A 17,463-nucleotide genomic window follows, 5' to 3' on the forward strand; every position below is an offset into this window, starting at 1 on the left:
TGAAATTAACGTTGGGTTTGTGGTCGGTAGATGAGATAACGGAGAACTACCTACAGTTATAATTTTAGACTAAGGGCACTCAAATCCAAAAATAATACTTAATGTAGGTTTGTTGAAACATTTACGTTCCCCGATATCACGTCTGATAGTCCCGGCATTCACTGCTGTTGAAGGTCGATTACGGGACGTAATTATCTTCTCAGATGCGAGATTACACAGTAATTAACACTGTACGACCACGTGTTGGTAACTACAATGGCTGCAGCCTGTAGATGTGTGTGCTCGTGAGGGAGTCGTGTCGTAGAGAGACTCCTTCTTCATCCCCTAACATTCGGACACGCATGTGCAGAGACGTCCATAGCGATCTCGAGCTTAAACTATTTTGATTTACTAGTAATTATTTAGGGAAATAAGGGAGTATGACTTATACTATTGTCACAAATAAATATTTTAAATAATAATACTACCTCTTCTCGCAAGGCAATAGATTTAATTAATATTGCACAAATTAAACGAGAAGGGTCGACGTGTATTTAATTTGTCACAGAAATTTTTACGGGAATAATTAATTTGATGGAATAGTCGAGTCCAGTATGCATAAGTACGCGAAATGATTATTTCTTTCATAATGAACAATGTTTTTAGAAAGAAAAGACAATTAACTGAACTCTATAAATCTCCAACAATGGAGAAGATTTTATGTTTCAGCCTGATATCTGACGCACCGCGTCATGATGGCTGGGAAAATTCTGGCAAAATTATGCCTAACTATAGAAACACCAATGATAATAATTCTACATGTTAGTGTTATTAGTAAATGTTAGTATTAGGAATTAAGGGAGAATAAACTGTTGGTTATTTCCAACAGCCATTGCTGGTGGTGATGCCATGGCTGGTGGTGATGGTGGTGTTGTTGAGTTAGGGGCGACGACGATCGTGGGATCGGATGCGCCCTGGCGTACCCGTTAAGGGTGAATCGTGAAGCCAGGAAAGGCAAAATGCAAGCCAAAACGCGAAACAAGTGACGTCAAGCACTAGAAACTAATATGGCATTTGGCAAAGAAACGCACAAAGGGATAGGCACGAGCACATAACAGGGCAAACAAACAGCCAGAGGGGCACACAGCATTCCATATAGCAAATACACAGGAAATCAGTGGACATACTTGCCCGGGAACCTGGCCCGCGGGAACCGTACATTGAACGCTACCCAGAGCACCCACCATCAAGGGTCCCGTCCATCCACCAGGGACGCCATAACATCCAGAACCAGGGCAACAAACACCCACAAACAGGGGACCCAGATGGTAGTACCCATGAGGCGAGTAGCCACCACCCGCCCCCACATGAAGGAAACCTGGCCACCTAGAAAGTTCTCCGGTCCGTCAGACAGCAGGAACTTGGCAATCTCCGTCCAGTGACCCAGCGGCATCACAGACGCCGGTAACACGTCCTCCAGGTCCCCAACGCGCACCCTCACAGGTGCGAACGGGCCACAGGGCACCACCACAGGGGCACCCACGGCCCCGGGCACACCACCAGAGGACAGCAAGGAACCCAGACGGTGCGCATTCTTCCGTAATGTCACCACCAGGCCACGCCCAGCACTAGAGTCCACACCATCCCTGCAAGTGGAAGCCACCACCCCCACTGCGGAGAGTCCCCTGGCAGAGAAAGAACTGAAGGCACGTCCGAGACACAGGCACCAGTAGGCACATGGACCTCCGCCACCACTAACTGCGGAGACATCAACGTATCCGCATCCACACCGTCAACACCCGAAGACCCACAGTCACTGAAGTCACCAACATCGGCCCAGGCAGAAGACGAACGCCCGGAACGTTTGGGCACCGGCCGGATAGTGTCAGAGCCGGAAGCGGACCCAGAAACACGGGTACCATGAGCCGGATGAACCGACGCCCGACACAGAACGGCAGCAGCCTCCGCCACAGGGGAAACCGGGCCACACACAGCAGGATGCTCCGCAGCCACCCCAGCACCCAGCACATCAGGGACACGAGTCACGGACACAAGGCCAGATGCAGCATCCGAAGACGAGGGAGAAGACAGCGACGCCACACAGGGAGCACCAGGAAGGCCCACGGGAGCAGCTTGGACAGTGACAGGATCAGGCAGACCAACCGATGGTACCGCAGTACCTGGAGGAGGGTTGGCAACAACCAGAGGAACATCAGACGTTGCCGGGGAAGCTGCAGCAGTGAATGGGATGAGGACCTCATCATCACCAGAGAATGCCTTCAGTTAGAGCGGCGGGAAATCTTCTTCTCGGAACAAGTTGACAGGAGCAGCTGGGGCCTCAGAGCACCCGGCAGCCTGATGCCCCAACAGGCCACACCGGAAACCGGTACGAGGCTTTGCCGGGCATAATACACCCGGACGTAGTAGCCCATAAGCTGGACAGAAGAAGGTATATCCGACCGCAGGTGCATTCCCAACGTGCAAATGTTCGTTCGCCTCCCAGCATACCGCCCCGAGGAGAGCGTGTTCACCCGCAAGCTGACAGCAGTACCAAACCTCTAGAAGTAATGCCGGAGGAGGTCTTCAGGGAACTCCAGGGGCGCACCGTGGACACTGACATTAGTCAGGGCACCACTGAGGTCCGAAATCGCCACAGAGCCAGCATCACCTGGCAACGGCAACATATGCGCCTCGTACTGACGGAGGAAGTCCCGGTACTTCTCCTCCCTCACGAACCTAATAACATCCCCGTGGGCTGTAACAAGCTCTACACCATAGATAGCCTCCACCGGGATACAAAGCATGTTACACATCACCATCTCGATGGTCGTATATCCAGCCGTACAAGTGAACTCCAGGCCCACGAAGTTCACATGCACAACATGGGGAAAATGGCCACCCATGTCAGAACCGCCACGTCAACATGCAGCCAGGCAGGAACAAACTGGGAGGGCAGAGACGCCCACACCACCTGGCGACCAAAATGGCAAACAACCCCAACAGCCACGGAGGGTCAGCAAGACGGCCTCACTCCACGGCCGCCAGCAGTTGACTTCATGGCTGGTGGTGGCGCCATGGCTGGTGGTGGCGCCATGGCTGGTGTTAAAGCCATGACTGGTGGTGGTGCCATTTCTGGTGGTAACACCATGGTTGGTGGTAGCGCCATGGCTAGTGGTGATGCAATGGCTGGTGGTGGCACCATGGATGTGATGATACCATGGTTGGTGGTGACACACATAATATTGACGTATTGGAGGATTTACGACGTCGATAACTGCTAACGATCGTTCATCAAGTCCAACTCCGACCGACGCTTAAGGCTTCAGTTCGTGTAAAAATATATTGTTCTGACAAGTATACATATATATGCTCAGCAGGTTAAGGGAGGTATAGGGCCGGTTATGAGTATACTCTCCACAAACAAACGTGTGAGCGTTATGCCTCCAGTCTACTGATTGACTCATATATATGAGTAATCACCCAATGACCACTTGTATTTAATAATTAGTTTTCGGACAGGTGTTGTGTGTTTGCTGTGGCCCAGAGTGTGAGGCCAGCCTGACGTATATGTAAGGTGGAGGCGTCTACCCTAGGCCCTCGTGCCCTCAAAGCTCAGCAGTCTTGCCTTAAATTGTGTAATAATTTCAAGTGATAAGGCATAATTAGTAATTTATAATATCAATTAGTTTATTCAGCGAGAAACATAAACAAGTTCAGTAAACATCAATACTCTGGTCCTTCAAGTAATTTAAGAATGCATTTTGGTTAATTTAATTGTCTGAATATTTAAGTTCTAATTAAATCTTGCCGTCAGGTGAGAACTAATTATAAATAAAATATTACAACAATATGAACCTCATACTGTGGATTTATGTAAATATTTTAAACAAACAAACCTACGAAACAGTCTATTGAAGGTAAGATAAGGGAAGGTAAGAATTATTTTATTCACCTAACCCCACAATGAGGATGGTGAGAGTGATGAAGAAGGTAGAGGATGGTGCAGAGTAATGAGGACCTACCTGGTGCTCCCGCCAGCGTAAACATCTTCCCCTCGCCCCCGATCTGCTGTCAGCTCCAATCAGGAACACAACACCATGCAGTTAGTACACCTGACAGTGACAGTGTTGAGGATAGTGACGGTGATAGTGACAGTGACGGTGGTGGTGTTCACAGCAGCAACACCTGGCTGCCGAACACACTTGCAACAGTTAGTTGCTGGAGTTGTGTATGGAGGAACATGAGAATATAGTCAACTATGGCTAACCTCACTCTAACTATTGAATCTCAAGACAGGGATACCTTGTATAGTTTCCGGGGATCAACCCCTCCGTGGTGCCTCCTTGCCGTGGTGAGGGGCTCACGTACACCTCCCTGGGACGGGTGTGGGTTGCCTGTGCCCCCTCTCCTGCCCCCTCTTTGGGTGGTGTATGTGGTGAAGGGCACCATGTAGGGGCCTTGTGAGCCATCGGACCACCCGCTGGAGGGGTCGCCTGTGAGAGGCCGCCCTGAGTGGATGGTTGGGTGTCCAGGCTGGGGCGATAGGGGGACTGGGGTCTTAGCACCAGTGTGGGAGAATGAACGAAGTAGTAGGACTTCCCTGTTGAAAAGGGGGAGCACCGCTGGGGACGACACACCCTTCCTGCACTGACCCGCGCTCGGCCTCCCTGACTGCCCTGGTAGGTGGTATTCCTTGGTTCCAGGTCCCATCTCTTTTGTTTGGTTTGCTGTATGGATAACGACTTGCCTTTTATTACCCAGGCTCATGGGGTGGGCGACCAGGCCCCTGAGCCGGACCGTCCTGGAAGACCGGGATCTGTAGCCCCTGCTACGGGACCCGGTTTAGGCCAAGACCGGACTCTTCCTCCCTGCTCCCCTCCCTCCTCTGTGGTTGGGTCGAGCCCCAAGCCTGCTGTGGTGACTATCTCGTCCCCTTGCACGGCTCCATCCTTTGTGACTACTGCACCTTTCGACCCGTCTCTCTCTAAGGGTTCTCATCGCCGTCCCCGCCATGGCCGCTCTCGTATGCTCCTTTCCCATCCTACTTCGTTCCATGCTTTGTTTGGTCCTGCTACGTGGACTAAATACTTTGACCTCCTACCTTTGGATTCAACTCCTCCTGATGATTTTTCCCTTCATTGTTATCTTGTCGATTCCGTGGATGCCTCTATCACCTTCAGCCCCACTCGTCTTGGTACCCATGTCGTTGCTGCTCCTTCTCAGGATGCAGCCATCCGCTTGGCCGCCTTATCTTGCCTTGGCGAGACCCCTGTTCGGGTCTCGAAGAATGCCCGATTGAATGCCAGTGTTGGCACTGTTCTCCTCCCGCACCATGTTGCGACCGGTGTTAGGGATCTCAAGGACTGCCACGAGAATATCAAGCATATCTTCGAGGCTCAGGGTTATTCTGTACATACAGAATAGACATTTACATTTACGGTGGATACATTTACTCGTCCCCCTCGTGGTCATCGCCGTCTGCCCCTTAGGGTTGGAAAGGTTACCTTTGATGGTAGGTCCCTTCCGCCCTCTATCATTCTTGCTGGTGTCAGATGCTCCGTTGAGGAATATATTCCCTCTCCGAGGCTCTGCTGTAAGTGCTGGAGGTTTGGGCATGGTACCCTCAAATGCTCTAGTCCTGTCTCTCTCTGTCCCCTGTGTGGAAGCGAGGGTCACTCTAAGTTAGAGTGCACTTCTTCCCAAGCCCGCTGCCTCAATTGCGGTGAGACCCACCCTACTTTCTCCCGTGCATGTATTCGCTACAAACTTGAGGCGGCTGTCCTCAGCTTGAAACACCGAGACCGTTTGTCTTTTCCTGAGGCTCTGTGCCAAGTTCATCGTCTCCCCTCTTTCGCCGGTGTCTCTTATGCTCGCGTGGTGCGCTCTTCCTCTCCTCGTCCTTCCCGCCTTCCTCAGTCTCACAACCGTTTCCGAGCCTTAGACCAGGACACACCCACCACCACCTCCCCTGTTTCCCTCTGTTCTGTTCCGAAGGGTCCCCCTCCTGGTTCTCTGTCTAGGGCTCCCCTTCTTCCTACCCAGTCTGTCACGTCTCCTGTGTCTTCTATTTCCTCTCCTAGTCCTCCTTCCCATCCTTCTCCTCCGTCTCCTGGATCTCCACGCCGCCTGACTGTGCGGGCCGACGTCCATCGCTCTCCCTGATGGTTGTGTTGCTCGCTCTCGATCTTCTTCTCCTATTGAGACACTGGAGTCTGTTGCCCAGTACGTTGCTGCTGGGACACCTGTATCTTTGAGTCAGAAGCGGAAACCTGGCTCCTCTCCTTCCTCCTCCCCTGTCGGTAAGAAAGTTTGCTTTCTTCTTCACCCCCTCTCTCTGATTCTATCATTCCTTCCCCTCCCGCTACGGTGGTGGTGCCCCCTGTTCCTACTGTGTGGGGTTTCTTTAGCCCCTGGTTCCATCTCGGTTACTGCCCTTGCTGAGGTGCGCTCCCCTCTTTCTGCCCCCCCTCCTCCCCTTCCTTCTCCTCCAGACCCTGCTCATCCACCTTTGATCCGTCCTCCTGCTTCTTGCCCTCCTTCGCTACTCAGTTTACCCATGCCCCCTAACCCTGACTTCGCTGACCCTGATCCTAACTCTGTGCTTTTTTAGCGTGCTGTGTTCCTTCTTCACTTTTGTTTCTTCTTTGCTCTCTGTTGCTCTCCTCTCTCTCTTTGCTGATGTCTTTTCTCCAATGGAACATCCGTGGATTTTACGCCAATTTCCTTGACCTCCAACTTCTCATTTCACAGTTTTCGCCCCTTTGTGTCTGTCTCCAGGACCCGATGCTTGGTTCTCGTCCTGGTAGCTTCCGTGGCTATTCTTTTCTCTCCCCTCCCCCAGCTGTCGCTGGGGTCCATAATTCTTCTGCTCTCTTGATTCGTTCCGATGTCCCCTTTGTCCCCTTACTTTTTTCCTCGCCTCTCCACTGTTCTGCCGCCCATATCTTTGTGCGTAGATGGTACACGGTTTGTTCTCTTTATCTACCCCCCACTGTCCCACTTTCTCTTCCCGATCTTAAACACCTCCTAGACTCCTTGCCGGAGCCTGTGCTCCTGCTGGGTGATTTCAATTGTCGTCATGCCCTTTGGGGTGATGTGCTGACAAACACGCGGGGTCACCTTCTTGAACCTTTCATCCTCTCTTCTTCCCTGTCCCTTCTTAATTCTGGTGAGCCCACTCATTTGGACTCTCGGACTCGCTCCGTTTCTTGTCTCGATCTTTCTCTGTGCCCATCATCCCTTTCCTTAGATTTCAGGTGGCGAGTCCTTGATGACCTCCATGGCAGTGACCATTTTCCTATCCTTGTCACTTTTTTCTCCTTTCACCCTCCTCTCTCCTTCCCTAGGTGGCGGTTTGCCGAGGCTGACTGGCACCTCTCTACTCTCCGTGCTACTATTTCCGACCTCTCCGTTTTACCTCTCCCTCGCGCCCTCCTTTTTCATGACACTTTTTGACGCTGCCCTCCACTCTATTCCTCGCTCTTCCTCTCGGGGAATGCGGAAGTGCGTTCCCTGGTGGAGTATGGACTGTGCTCGGGCTGTCCACTGTAAGCGTGCAGCCTGGAAGAGACATCGCCGCCGGCAGACGGTTGAGTCTTTTCTTTTGGTTCTGAAGGCGAGTGCGGTGGCCCGAAGGACCATCCGTGCGGCTAAACGTGCTTGCTGGGAGTCTTATGTCTCCACCGTTACGTCCGAAACTCCTCTTCCACTGGTCTGGATGCGTATCCGCAAGATTGCGGGTAAGTTCGTTCCCGATGTCTCACCGGTCCTTCGCCTTCATGGTACTCTTTTGGCGGACCCATTGCAGGTTGCGACCGAACTGGGTTCCCATTTCTCCTCTGTTAGTTCTGGTTCTCATCTTCCCCAATCCTTCCTTCTTCGTAGGCCTATCCTTGAATCTCGTCCTTTAAATTTCTGAACTTATCTTCACCTTCCCTATAATGATCCCTTCTCTCTCTGAACTTCAATCTGCCCTAGCACTTTGTGGTTCGACGGCAGCGGGCTCCGATGGCATTCATTATGAAATGCTTCGCCATCTCCCTCCGTGCACGTCTCAGTATTTACTGAGTCTGTACAATCGGGTCTGGGAGTCGTCGTCAGTCCCTGAAGACTGGCTCGATGCTGTTGTCCTCCCTGTTCGGAAACCAGGGTCTCTTGGGTCATCCCCTAAGGACGTCCGCCCTATTGCTCTCACGAGTTGTGTCTGCAAGCTCTTTGAACGTATTGTCAACGTTCGTTTGATGTGGTTCTTAGAGCACTATCGCCACCTCTCCCCTTCTCAATTTGGTTTTCGCAAGTGCCGCAAAACAACAGATGTCCTGGTGAACTTGGAGTTCTATATTCGTACTGCTTTTGCCGCGAAGACCTCCGTTGTTGCTGTCCATTTTGACCTGGAAAAGGCTTACGACACTACCTGGCGCTATCATATTCTGTCTCAACTTCATTCTTTTGGCCTTCGTGGGAACCTCCCTCTCTTCCTCCGGAGCTTCCTCTCTCGTCGTTCCTTTCGTGTGCGGCTTGGTACTGCTCTCTCTGCCCCTTTTCAGCAGTATGAGGGTGTACCCCAGGGTAGTGTTCTGAGCACTACTCTTTTTCTAGTTGCCCTCAACGGTCTTCTTTCCTCTCTTCCTTCTGGCGTCTTCTCTTCTCTCTATGTTGATGATCTTACCCTTTGCTGTCTGGGTGATGATTCCCCTCTCCTTCAACAGCGGCTTCAACTTGCGATTGATGCCGTGTCGTCTTGGGCCACCGATCATGGCTTCAAGTTCTCTGCGTCTAAGACTTGTGCTATGACTTTTACTCGGAAGCATGTCGTTCTTCGTCCCTCTTTGTCGCTTTATGGTCATCCCATTGTGTACAGGGATTCCGCGAAGCTTTTGGGGTTAGTCTTTGACACTCGTTTGTCTTTGTCAGCCCATATCTCTTACCTCCGAGTTGAATGCTCTAAGGCCCTTAACCTCCTTAAGGTTTTGTCCCATACTTCTTGGGGAGCGGATAGGCGCTCGCTCCTCTATTTGCACTCCTCTCTCGTCCTGTCTAAATTCGATTATGGTTGCCCTGCATACTCTTCTGCTTCTCTTTCTACTCTTCGCCGTCTTGATGCTTTGCACCATACTGGGTTGTGTCTCAGCTCTGGTGCCTTTCGTTCGACTCCCGCCCTTAGTTTGTATGTTGACACTGGCTTTCTTTCTCTTCAGGACCGCCGTGATCGCAACTGTCTTCGCTATCTTGCGCGGTCCTTCCAACATCCTTCCTCTCGCCTCTGCCGTGCATTGACTTTTCCTCCTCCTGTGGTTCCTGTTCCTCTTTCATTGTCTCCCATTTTCTGTACGGTTATCTCGCTTACAGGATTCTCTTTCTGTTCATATTTCTAATGTTTCTCCTCGTATTGTTCCTTCCTTACCTCCGTGGAGAGTTCCCCTTCCCAAGTTTTGTACGTCCTTGACTTGTATTACTAAAGCCTTTACCCCTCCTACTATTCTGAAAAGCCTCTTCCTTGAGCACTTTTCTTCGCACTCCCACTCTATTTCCATCTTCACTGATGGGTCTAAGTCTGCGGACGGTGTGGGCTACTGTTATTTTTCCTGACCGTACTTGTATGTGTCGCCTCCCTTCAGAGGCTAGCGTCTTTACGGCAGAACTTTATGCTATTCTCTATGCTCTTCGTCTCTTGCTTTCTCATTCTCATTCCTCCTTTGTGATTGTAGTTGATTCTCGTAGTGTCGGAAAATCCGACACCATTTAATAATATCATACAGACAGATAATGTTGCTGCTGTGTTGTATAAACAAGTTAACCCATAGAAAATGTAACATGTAGTGGAATTACCGTCTATAGAAAACGGGATATCTTTACCACATACTATTATAAATTCACCACCTATTATGGTGGGAATTATTCTTAAATACATTAGTCTTTGGACTTTACCATCATAAAAACATCTCATATAAATTAACTTAATTATCAGAATTAAAATAGAGTATATGTGACCCTTCTATCACTTACTGTCATCTGGACAAAGTAAGCCAGGCGTCAGTTGTGAGGGAGTGGTCAGCCATTGTTATTGTTTAAGACCAGAGGCACGGGAGCAAATTCGGCTCCTGTTAATTTTACTTGGACGAAGTGTTATGGAAACCAAAGGTGGACCATCATCAACACGCTGTCACCAAATGCAAGTTAAGTGTTCTGCCGAGACCCATTTATCTATCATTTGTGGCCATTAATGTCATTAGATAGGGTGAGCCGTTTAGATCACGAGATCGCCTCATACTAAAGGTAATTAAGCCCAGGTCTTCATGGTTCCTTGTACAGTGTTTTCTCTGATATAGCTGTCATATATTAGGATTCTGGCTTTACAGCTAGCGCCCTTTTAACAGGTCAAGACGAGGAAGCAAGACTTTGTGCACCAGTTACTGGGTGATGGAAGCTACCTCAAAGAGGATAATTTGGTGTCTACATCCTGGTTATACCTGGTGGACTAAGGCCTGCTGTACAATAAGATGAGGAACCTCTTCAGTGTGTAGTTAATACTGTAGTTTGATTGGCTGCATATATATATAAATTTAATATCAACCCCCCTAATGTGTAGAGGATCGATTTGTGAGATTATGAGATTATTGGAGAAATACAGTCCACTTATTATCATACAAATTGCTATCGAAATATATAAATTAACGTAAATATAAATTCATATAAATTAAATAAATATAAATCTCACAGGTCGGTTCCCACATTACTTGGTCCTTCGAACCGGATTATTTAGTCCTTTGAACCCACATTTGGTTATCTTAGTACCGGATGAACCAGTTAACCAGTGGATTCATTAAATATACTAGTGCAGTGTGATTTATACTAAGCCAACAGTCAAAGACGGCGGCGTTGCCTCGAGCGAGTTCACGAGCCCCGCTCAGTTCAGATCAGCCTTGTCAGCGGTTTTATGCACACCCACAGATTTGGTGGCGTGTTATTCTGTGAAATGACAGCTCTAATATTGAAGCCAGCCAAATTAGTGGCTGTGGCGCGAGATTGTTCACGGATTTCGTGGTGTTAAATTTCGCGAGAGATTATCCACGAATTTTGTGGAGTTTATTTTGCGAGGTCACTAATAACATTTCATACTTCTAGATAATATTAGAAGTTTTATAGAGGCTAATTAAGAGGCTATTATCAATAATTGTGTATATTATTTCTCCAAAATAGAGAATTATTTTATATTGCACTAGTGATCACAGTATAATATTTACTAATTGCCAACCCACAACAGGGTAGGATATTACCATTGACTAGTTGAACTATTTATTGTTCATCCTAGTCCCATTATTACCATAGTCAGTTGTACTATATTGAACAACCTAGCACCATTAATGAATGGTGCAGACCCTATTTTGGGTGTAATTTTTATCAACTCGAGTTGAGTTGTGTATATATAATAATTTACTTATGATCATTACACCTTTGAGTGATTAATTAGTGTCTATACCATCCTAGGGTGATATAGAAGAGCTAACCTAAATATACTTCCAGTGACACTGGTTTATCACTCAAATCATTAGTGTGTATTATCTACTACTAAATATCAGGGCATAACCATGTTAAACTCTGCAGGAGGTAAATTACTCTCAGGCCCAGTATCAAGCCTGGGGAGGCCTATGGCTGCAGATAAACAATACCAATAGAAATCTAAATTTGTCAGCTGATTATATTTCTCCAGTAGCATTATACTAAGGAGATTACAGCTGACTATACCAACAGAGGTTAATGTTAGTATCGTCATTTAAAGCTGAAGATGAGTTCATGAGGCCTCAGTGGCAAATCAGTGAACAGTAGCCTAAACAGCTACAAGTCACTGCGACCAATGTCACTGAACCCACTGCAGTCTCAGAACCATACTTTACTTTAATGATAAGCTATTCAATCTTCTGAATCAATTAACTAAATTAAACCCCAATAAATCTGATGACTGATTTGATACATTTATTATTTAATCAAGATGTATTCCATGGGCCTCAGTGTTTATATATCAGTGACCAGTTACCTGAACAAACTTCAAGTTATATCTAATGTATCTGATCTCACTGCAGTCTCTGAATCATACTTGACTGTAGTACTTGATCACATTCAGTCTTCTGGGTTAAATAATATGTAATTAGGCTTGAATATTAGCCTTTCAAGAGTTGACAGGGAAATGAAATCGCATTAGACTTCTAACCCCAGCAACTCTAGTGTGGGGCATCCGTCCTGTACGAACAGACGCACAAATGTGTGATTACTAACTACTAACATCAAATTAATCTAATAATTCGAAGGAGGAGTATCGGTGTTCGTCTGTTCTAAATAGGACTTCGACCCGTGAGCAGCCCCCTGGGGAATTATGTCGGAAAATCCGACACCATATAATAATATCATACAGACAGATAATATTGCTGCTGTGTTGTATAAACAAGTTAACACATAGAAAATGTAACATGTAGTGGAATTACCATCTATAGAAAAAGGGATATCTTTACCACATACTATTATAAATTCACCACCTATTATGGTGGGAATTATTCTTAAATACATTAGTCTTTGAACTTTACCATCATAAAAACATCTCATATAAATTAACTTAATTATCAGAATTAAAATAGAGTAAATGTGACCCTTCTATCACTTACTGTCATCTGGACAAAGTAAGTCAGGCGTCAGTTGTGAGGGAGAGGTCAGCCATTGTTATTGTTTAAGACCAGAGGCACGGGAGCAAATTCGGCTCCTGTTAATTTTACTTGGACGAAGTGTTATGGAAACCAAAGGTGGACCATCATCAACACGCTGTCACCAAATGCAAGTTAAGTGTTCTGCCGAGACCCATTTATCTATCATTTGTGGCCATTAATGTCATTAGATAGGGTGGGCCGGTTAGATCACGAGATCGCCTCATACTAAAGGTAATTAAGCCCAGGTCTTTATGGTTCCTTGTACAGTGTTTTCTCTGATATAGCTGTCATATATTAGGATTCTGGCTTTACAGCTAGCGCCCTTTTGACAGGTCAAGACGAGGAAGCAAGACTTTGTGCACCAGTTACTGGGTGATGGAAGCTACCTCAAAGAGGATAATTTGGTGTCTACATCCTGGTTATACCTGGTGGACTAAGGCCTGCTGTACAATAAGATAAGGAACCTCTTCAATGTGTAGTTAATACTGTAGTTTGATTGGCTGCATATATATAAATTAAATATAAACCCCCCCTAATGTGTAGAAGATCGATTTGTGAGATTATTGCAGAAATACAGTCCACTTATTATCATACAAATTGCTATCGAAATATATAAATTAACGTAAATATAAATTCATATAAATTAAATAAATATAAATCTCACAGGTCGGTTCCCACACGTAGCGCCCTCATGGCTCTAGGGTCCTTTAATCCTGTCCATCCGGTGGTCATCGAGATTCAACATTGGCTGTTTCTTATTTCTAGTAAATTTAAATCAGTAGAGTTTTGCTGGGTTCCCAGCCATATTGGTGTTTCTTTCAATGAGCGTGTGGATGCTGCCGCTAAGGAAACTATCCGTTCTTGTCCCATCTCCCGTAAAAGTATTCCTTATTCCGACTTTTATCCTGTTATTCATTCTTCCATTCTTGCCCGTTGGCAGGGTTGTTGGTCCTCTGTGGCTGGTAACAAGCTGCGTATTCTCAAATGTAGTGTGTCCCCGTGCCTTTCTCCTACCACCGTAACCGGCGGTGGAAAACTGCTTTGGCACGGCTGTGGGTTGGTCATACCCGCTTAACCCACGGTCACTTAATGGAGCGCCGCCCTGCTCCTTATTGTCCGAATTGCGTTGTCCCTCTTACAGTTGTGCATATACTTGTTGAATGTCCTAACTTCCAGGACGAGTGTGTGTCTTGCTTTCCGACCGTCCCTCGCGGTCACTTGTCCCTCGATAGAATTCTTGGTGAATCGGATACTTTTGATATCGTTCGCCTTATGCGTTTTTGTTCTCGTATTGGCATTCTTGGTGATATTTAGCGCCCTCTGATTATTTCGCACTTTGATGGTGCTACATAGCCTTCCCGGTTCGGTGCCTTCTTTTGATAATTACCTTACCTTCCGGGGATCAACAGCTATGCGGCCCGGTCTCCGACCAGGCTTCCCGGTTTGTCGACTGGTCAACCAGGCTGTTGGATGCGGCTAATCGCTGCCCGATATATGAATCACAACCTGGTTGATCAGGTATCCTTTGGAGTTGTTCGTGAAGTTCTCTCTTGAACACTTGTGAGGCCGGCCAGTTATGCCCCCTAAGTGTAGCATTATTGTTGAAGAGTCTCGGCCCTCTAATGTAGATAAAGTTCTCACTCAACGTACCTATTGCACCACTGCTTTTCAACGAGGGTATTCTGCACGTTCTGCCATGCCTTCTGGTCTCCGGTCCCTCTAATATCTTCCACGTGTATATTATCATGTATCTCTCTCTTGCTTGCCCTCTAGAGAATACAGATTAAGAAATTTTAATCGGTCCCAATAATTAAGATGACTTATAGAGTGGATTCAAGCGGCAAATGGATCTTTGCACGCTCGAGGTCAACAATTTTTCCGACTCTGAATTGGGCTGTTAGAGGCCAACAATATTCCACCCTAGAGAGCAATAGTGTCCATTGATCCATTAGGTCGATTGGGAGGTTGGTGAGGCACTAGGCATGAGGGCCATGGGTTAGGCACTGGGCATAAGGGCAGTCGGGTAAGGTGCTGGGCATGTAGGCCATGTGTGAGGCACTGGACATGAGGGCCATAGGTTAGGCACTGGGCATAAGGGCAGTGGGGTAAGGTGCTGGGCATAAGGGCGGTGGGTAAGGTGCTGGGCATGAGGGCCATGGGTAAGGCACTTGGCATAAGGGCGATGGGTAAGGTGCTGAGCATGGGCATAAGTTCAGTGGGTTAGGCACTGGGCATGAGGGCAGTCTGGTAAGGTGCTGGGCATAAGTTCAATGGGTAAGGTGCTGGGCATGAGGGCCATTGGTGAGGCACTGGGCATAAGGGCCATGGGTTAGGCACTGGGCATAAGGGCCATAAGTGAGGCACTGGGAATAATTGCCATGGGTGAGGCACTGGGCATAAGGGCCATGGGTGAGGCACTGGGCATAAGGGCGGTGGGTAAGGTGCTGGGCATAAGGGCGGTGGGTAAGGTGCTGGGCATGAGGGCCATGGGTGAAGCACTGGGAATAATTGCCATGGGTGAGGCACTGGGCATAAGGGCCATGGGTGAGGCACTGGGCATAAGAGTGGTGGGTAAGATGCTGGGCATAAGTTCAGTGGGTAAGATGCTGGGCATGAGGTCGGTCGGTGAGGCATGGGGCATGAGGGCCATAAGTGAGGCACTGGGAATAATTGCCATGGGTGAGGCACTGTGCATAAGGGCCATGGGTGAGGCACTGGGCATAAGGGTGGTGGGTAAGATGCTGGGCATAAGTTCAGTGGGTAAGATGCTGGGCATGAGGTCGGTCGGTGAGGCATGGGGCATGAGGGCCATGGGTGAGGCACTGGACATAAAGGCGGTGGGTAAGGTCGAGATCTAGGGAGGGGGAAGACATATCGTGCTCGCTCCGTTAAAATCGTGACATTAACCAGGATTTCGTAGGACTACTGCCATGGATTACTGATTACAGACATAACGAAGTGCATAGTGACCCGCTGGAAAATTGAAAATAGTCATTAACAATAGAACTTTACGTTAAATAGAGAATAAACGGGAGACCACGTGTGAGCCAGTGAACGAGGCTTTGTGTACATGCGTGTATTAGGAAAAAATAGTGACCAGTGATTTGGGGAACAGTGAAGTGGAACGGGTATCACAACAACATATAAGCTGGAAGTGTAGGAAAATCGTGCATAGAATATTATAAATATAGAATACTAGAAATATAGAATAGTGGCAAGAGGCGGCATCAGTGGTTATAAATCGAGTAACTGGAAACTGGTGACATCAACCTGGGACAACAAGAGGTCACCTGTACCAACCAGGGGACCAGCCTCGCTACCCTACGCTAAGTACCTGCCATAAAGTTTGAACAAAATAACATACATAATATTACAAATATACGGTATACATATAATATTATAAATATTAAATATATAAATATATACATATCATTTTATAAAGAGTTAAAAGGACTGACATCAACAAGTGATCCGTACAGTGAACCACAAATACAACACAATACATCAGACAATGGAGAGGTGTGGCGAGTGTTCGGGAGTACTGGGAAAATGTAACGTAGGCGTAACGTGTTGCATCTGTAACAAAAGATTTCACCTGGGCTGTACAGAAGTATCTCCAAGATGCACAGAAAGGCAAGGAATTTACTTGGCTTGCAAAGATGACAGATTAATCTTAGAGAACATAACAAATCTGATGAAAAACATTCCCGAGTCACAGAGATTATCATTCACAGAAAAGCTACCGTTGATATATGCGGACTGGGAAAAGACAACATTGGATAACGACCAAAACTCAGGAACAGATAGTTTAGAGAACCGCAGCAGTAGTGTGGAGGAGGAGACTATTGTGGTACAAAATAACAGCAATATTGCAGAGCCAGGTAATATAAACGATGAGAGCAACAGTGAGACAGGGTGCATAGTTGAAGGAATTGGGACGAAAAACGGAAATGGTTCCAATAAAGAGGTAGACAAGACAGACAAAGATATAAATACCTAGAAAAACGCAAAACCGGAACATATTTGCAAATTCTACGCTAAAGGAATATGCAAATATGAAAAATTAGGAGCAAAATGCCATTTTCTGCATCCTCGAAAATGCAGGAACACGTTGGAGAGGGGTACATGCCGTTTTGGTACAGGGTGTAGATACTTCCACCCTAAATTATGTCAATTTTCAATTAGGGACAAAAAATGCTACAATCTTCAGTGTCCGGAATTCCACGTGAGAGGTACACAGCGTTATAGACGGGAAGATCAATATGACACTACTGGAAATTTTTTAGAGGAAGGCAGAAACAGAGTAGTAAATATAAGAGAGAGGAACAGTCAGATGGAACCACTACAGGATTACAGAGGGGAAGGGAGATACCCACAAGACTGGAATACAAACTATCAACAAGCACACAGGTACTACACCACACAACACCCGTCCTACTACCAAAACTGGACGAATCGCTTCCAAAACAACACACCCTGGACGCAAACACAGTGGCCTCCTTACCAGAGCCTCAGATATTAACACCAAGTAAGGCATTCAGCACTTCCACTAACACGATAACATCATTTATATTTGCCAACATCCAGGGTATAAAAACACGCAAATCCAACAAAGTTCACATTATTGATGGTCTCCTTCAGGAGGCAAATGCAGTGTTTGCAGCCCTAACAGAAACCCACACAAAGGACTACCATGATGGTGAAATATGGATCTCAGAGTACAATTTTTTCAGATGTGATAGGAAACACCGGCTTCAGGGTGGGGTCAGCCTCTACATCAAAGACACAC

At 47.2% G+C, this 17,463-nt stretch overlaps 1 protein-coding gene across 1 annotated transcript; it reads left to right on the plus strand.

Moving 5' to 3' along the window:
- Positions 1–15,151: 15,151 nt before the first annotated feature.
- Positions 15,152–15,532, plus strand: LOC138362817 (circumsporozoite protein-like). Its single transcript, XM_069321381.1, has one exon. It carries the CDS (start codon positions 15,152–15,154, stop codon positions 15,530–15,532), a length of 381 nt encoding a protein of 126 aa, XP_069177482.1.
- The last annotated feature ends 1,931 nt before the right edge of the window (positions 15,533–17,463 follow it).

The sequence above is a fragment of the Procambarus clarkii genome, chromosome 9 (genome assembly GCF_040958095.1).
Source record: "Procambarus clarkii isolate CNS0578487 chromosome 9, FALCON_Pclarkii_2.0, whole genome shotgun sequence".
NCBI classification, from domain to species: domain Eukaryota; kingdom Metazoa; phylum Arthropoda; class Malacostraca; order Decapoda; family Cambaridae; genus Procambarus; species Procambarus clarkii.

Coding starts and splice junctions, on each gene's coding strand:
- LOC138362817 (XM_069321381.1), top strand. CDS start 15,152: ATGAGGGCCATGGGTGAAGCACTGGGAATAATTGCCATGGGTGAGGCA.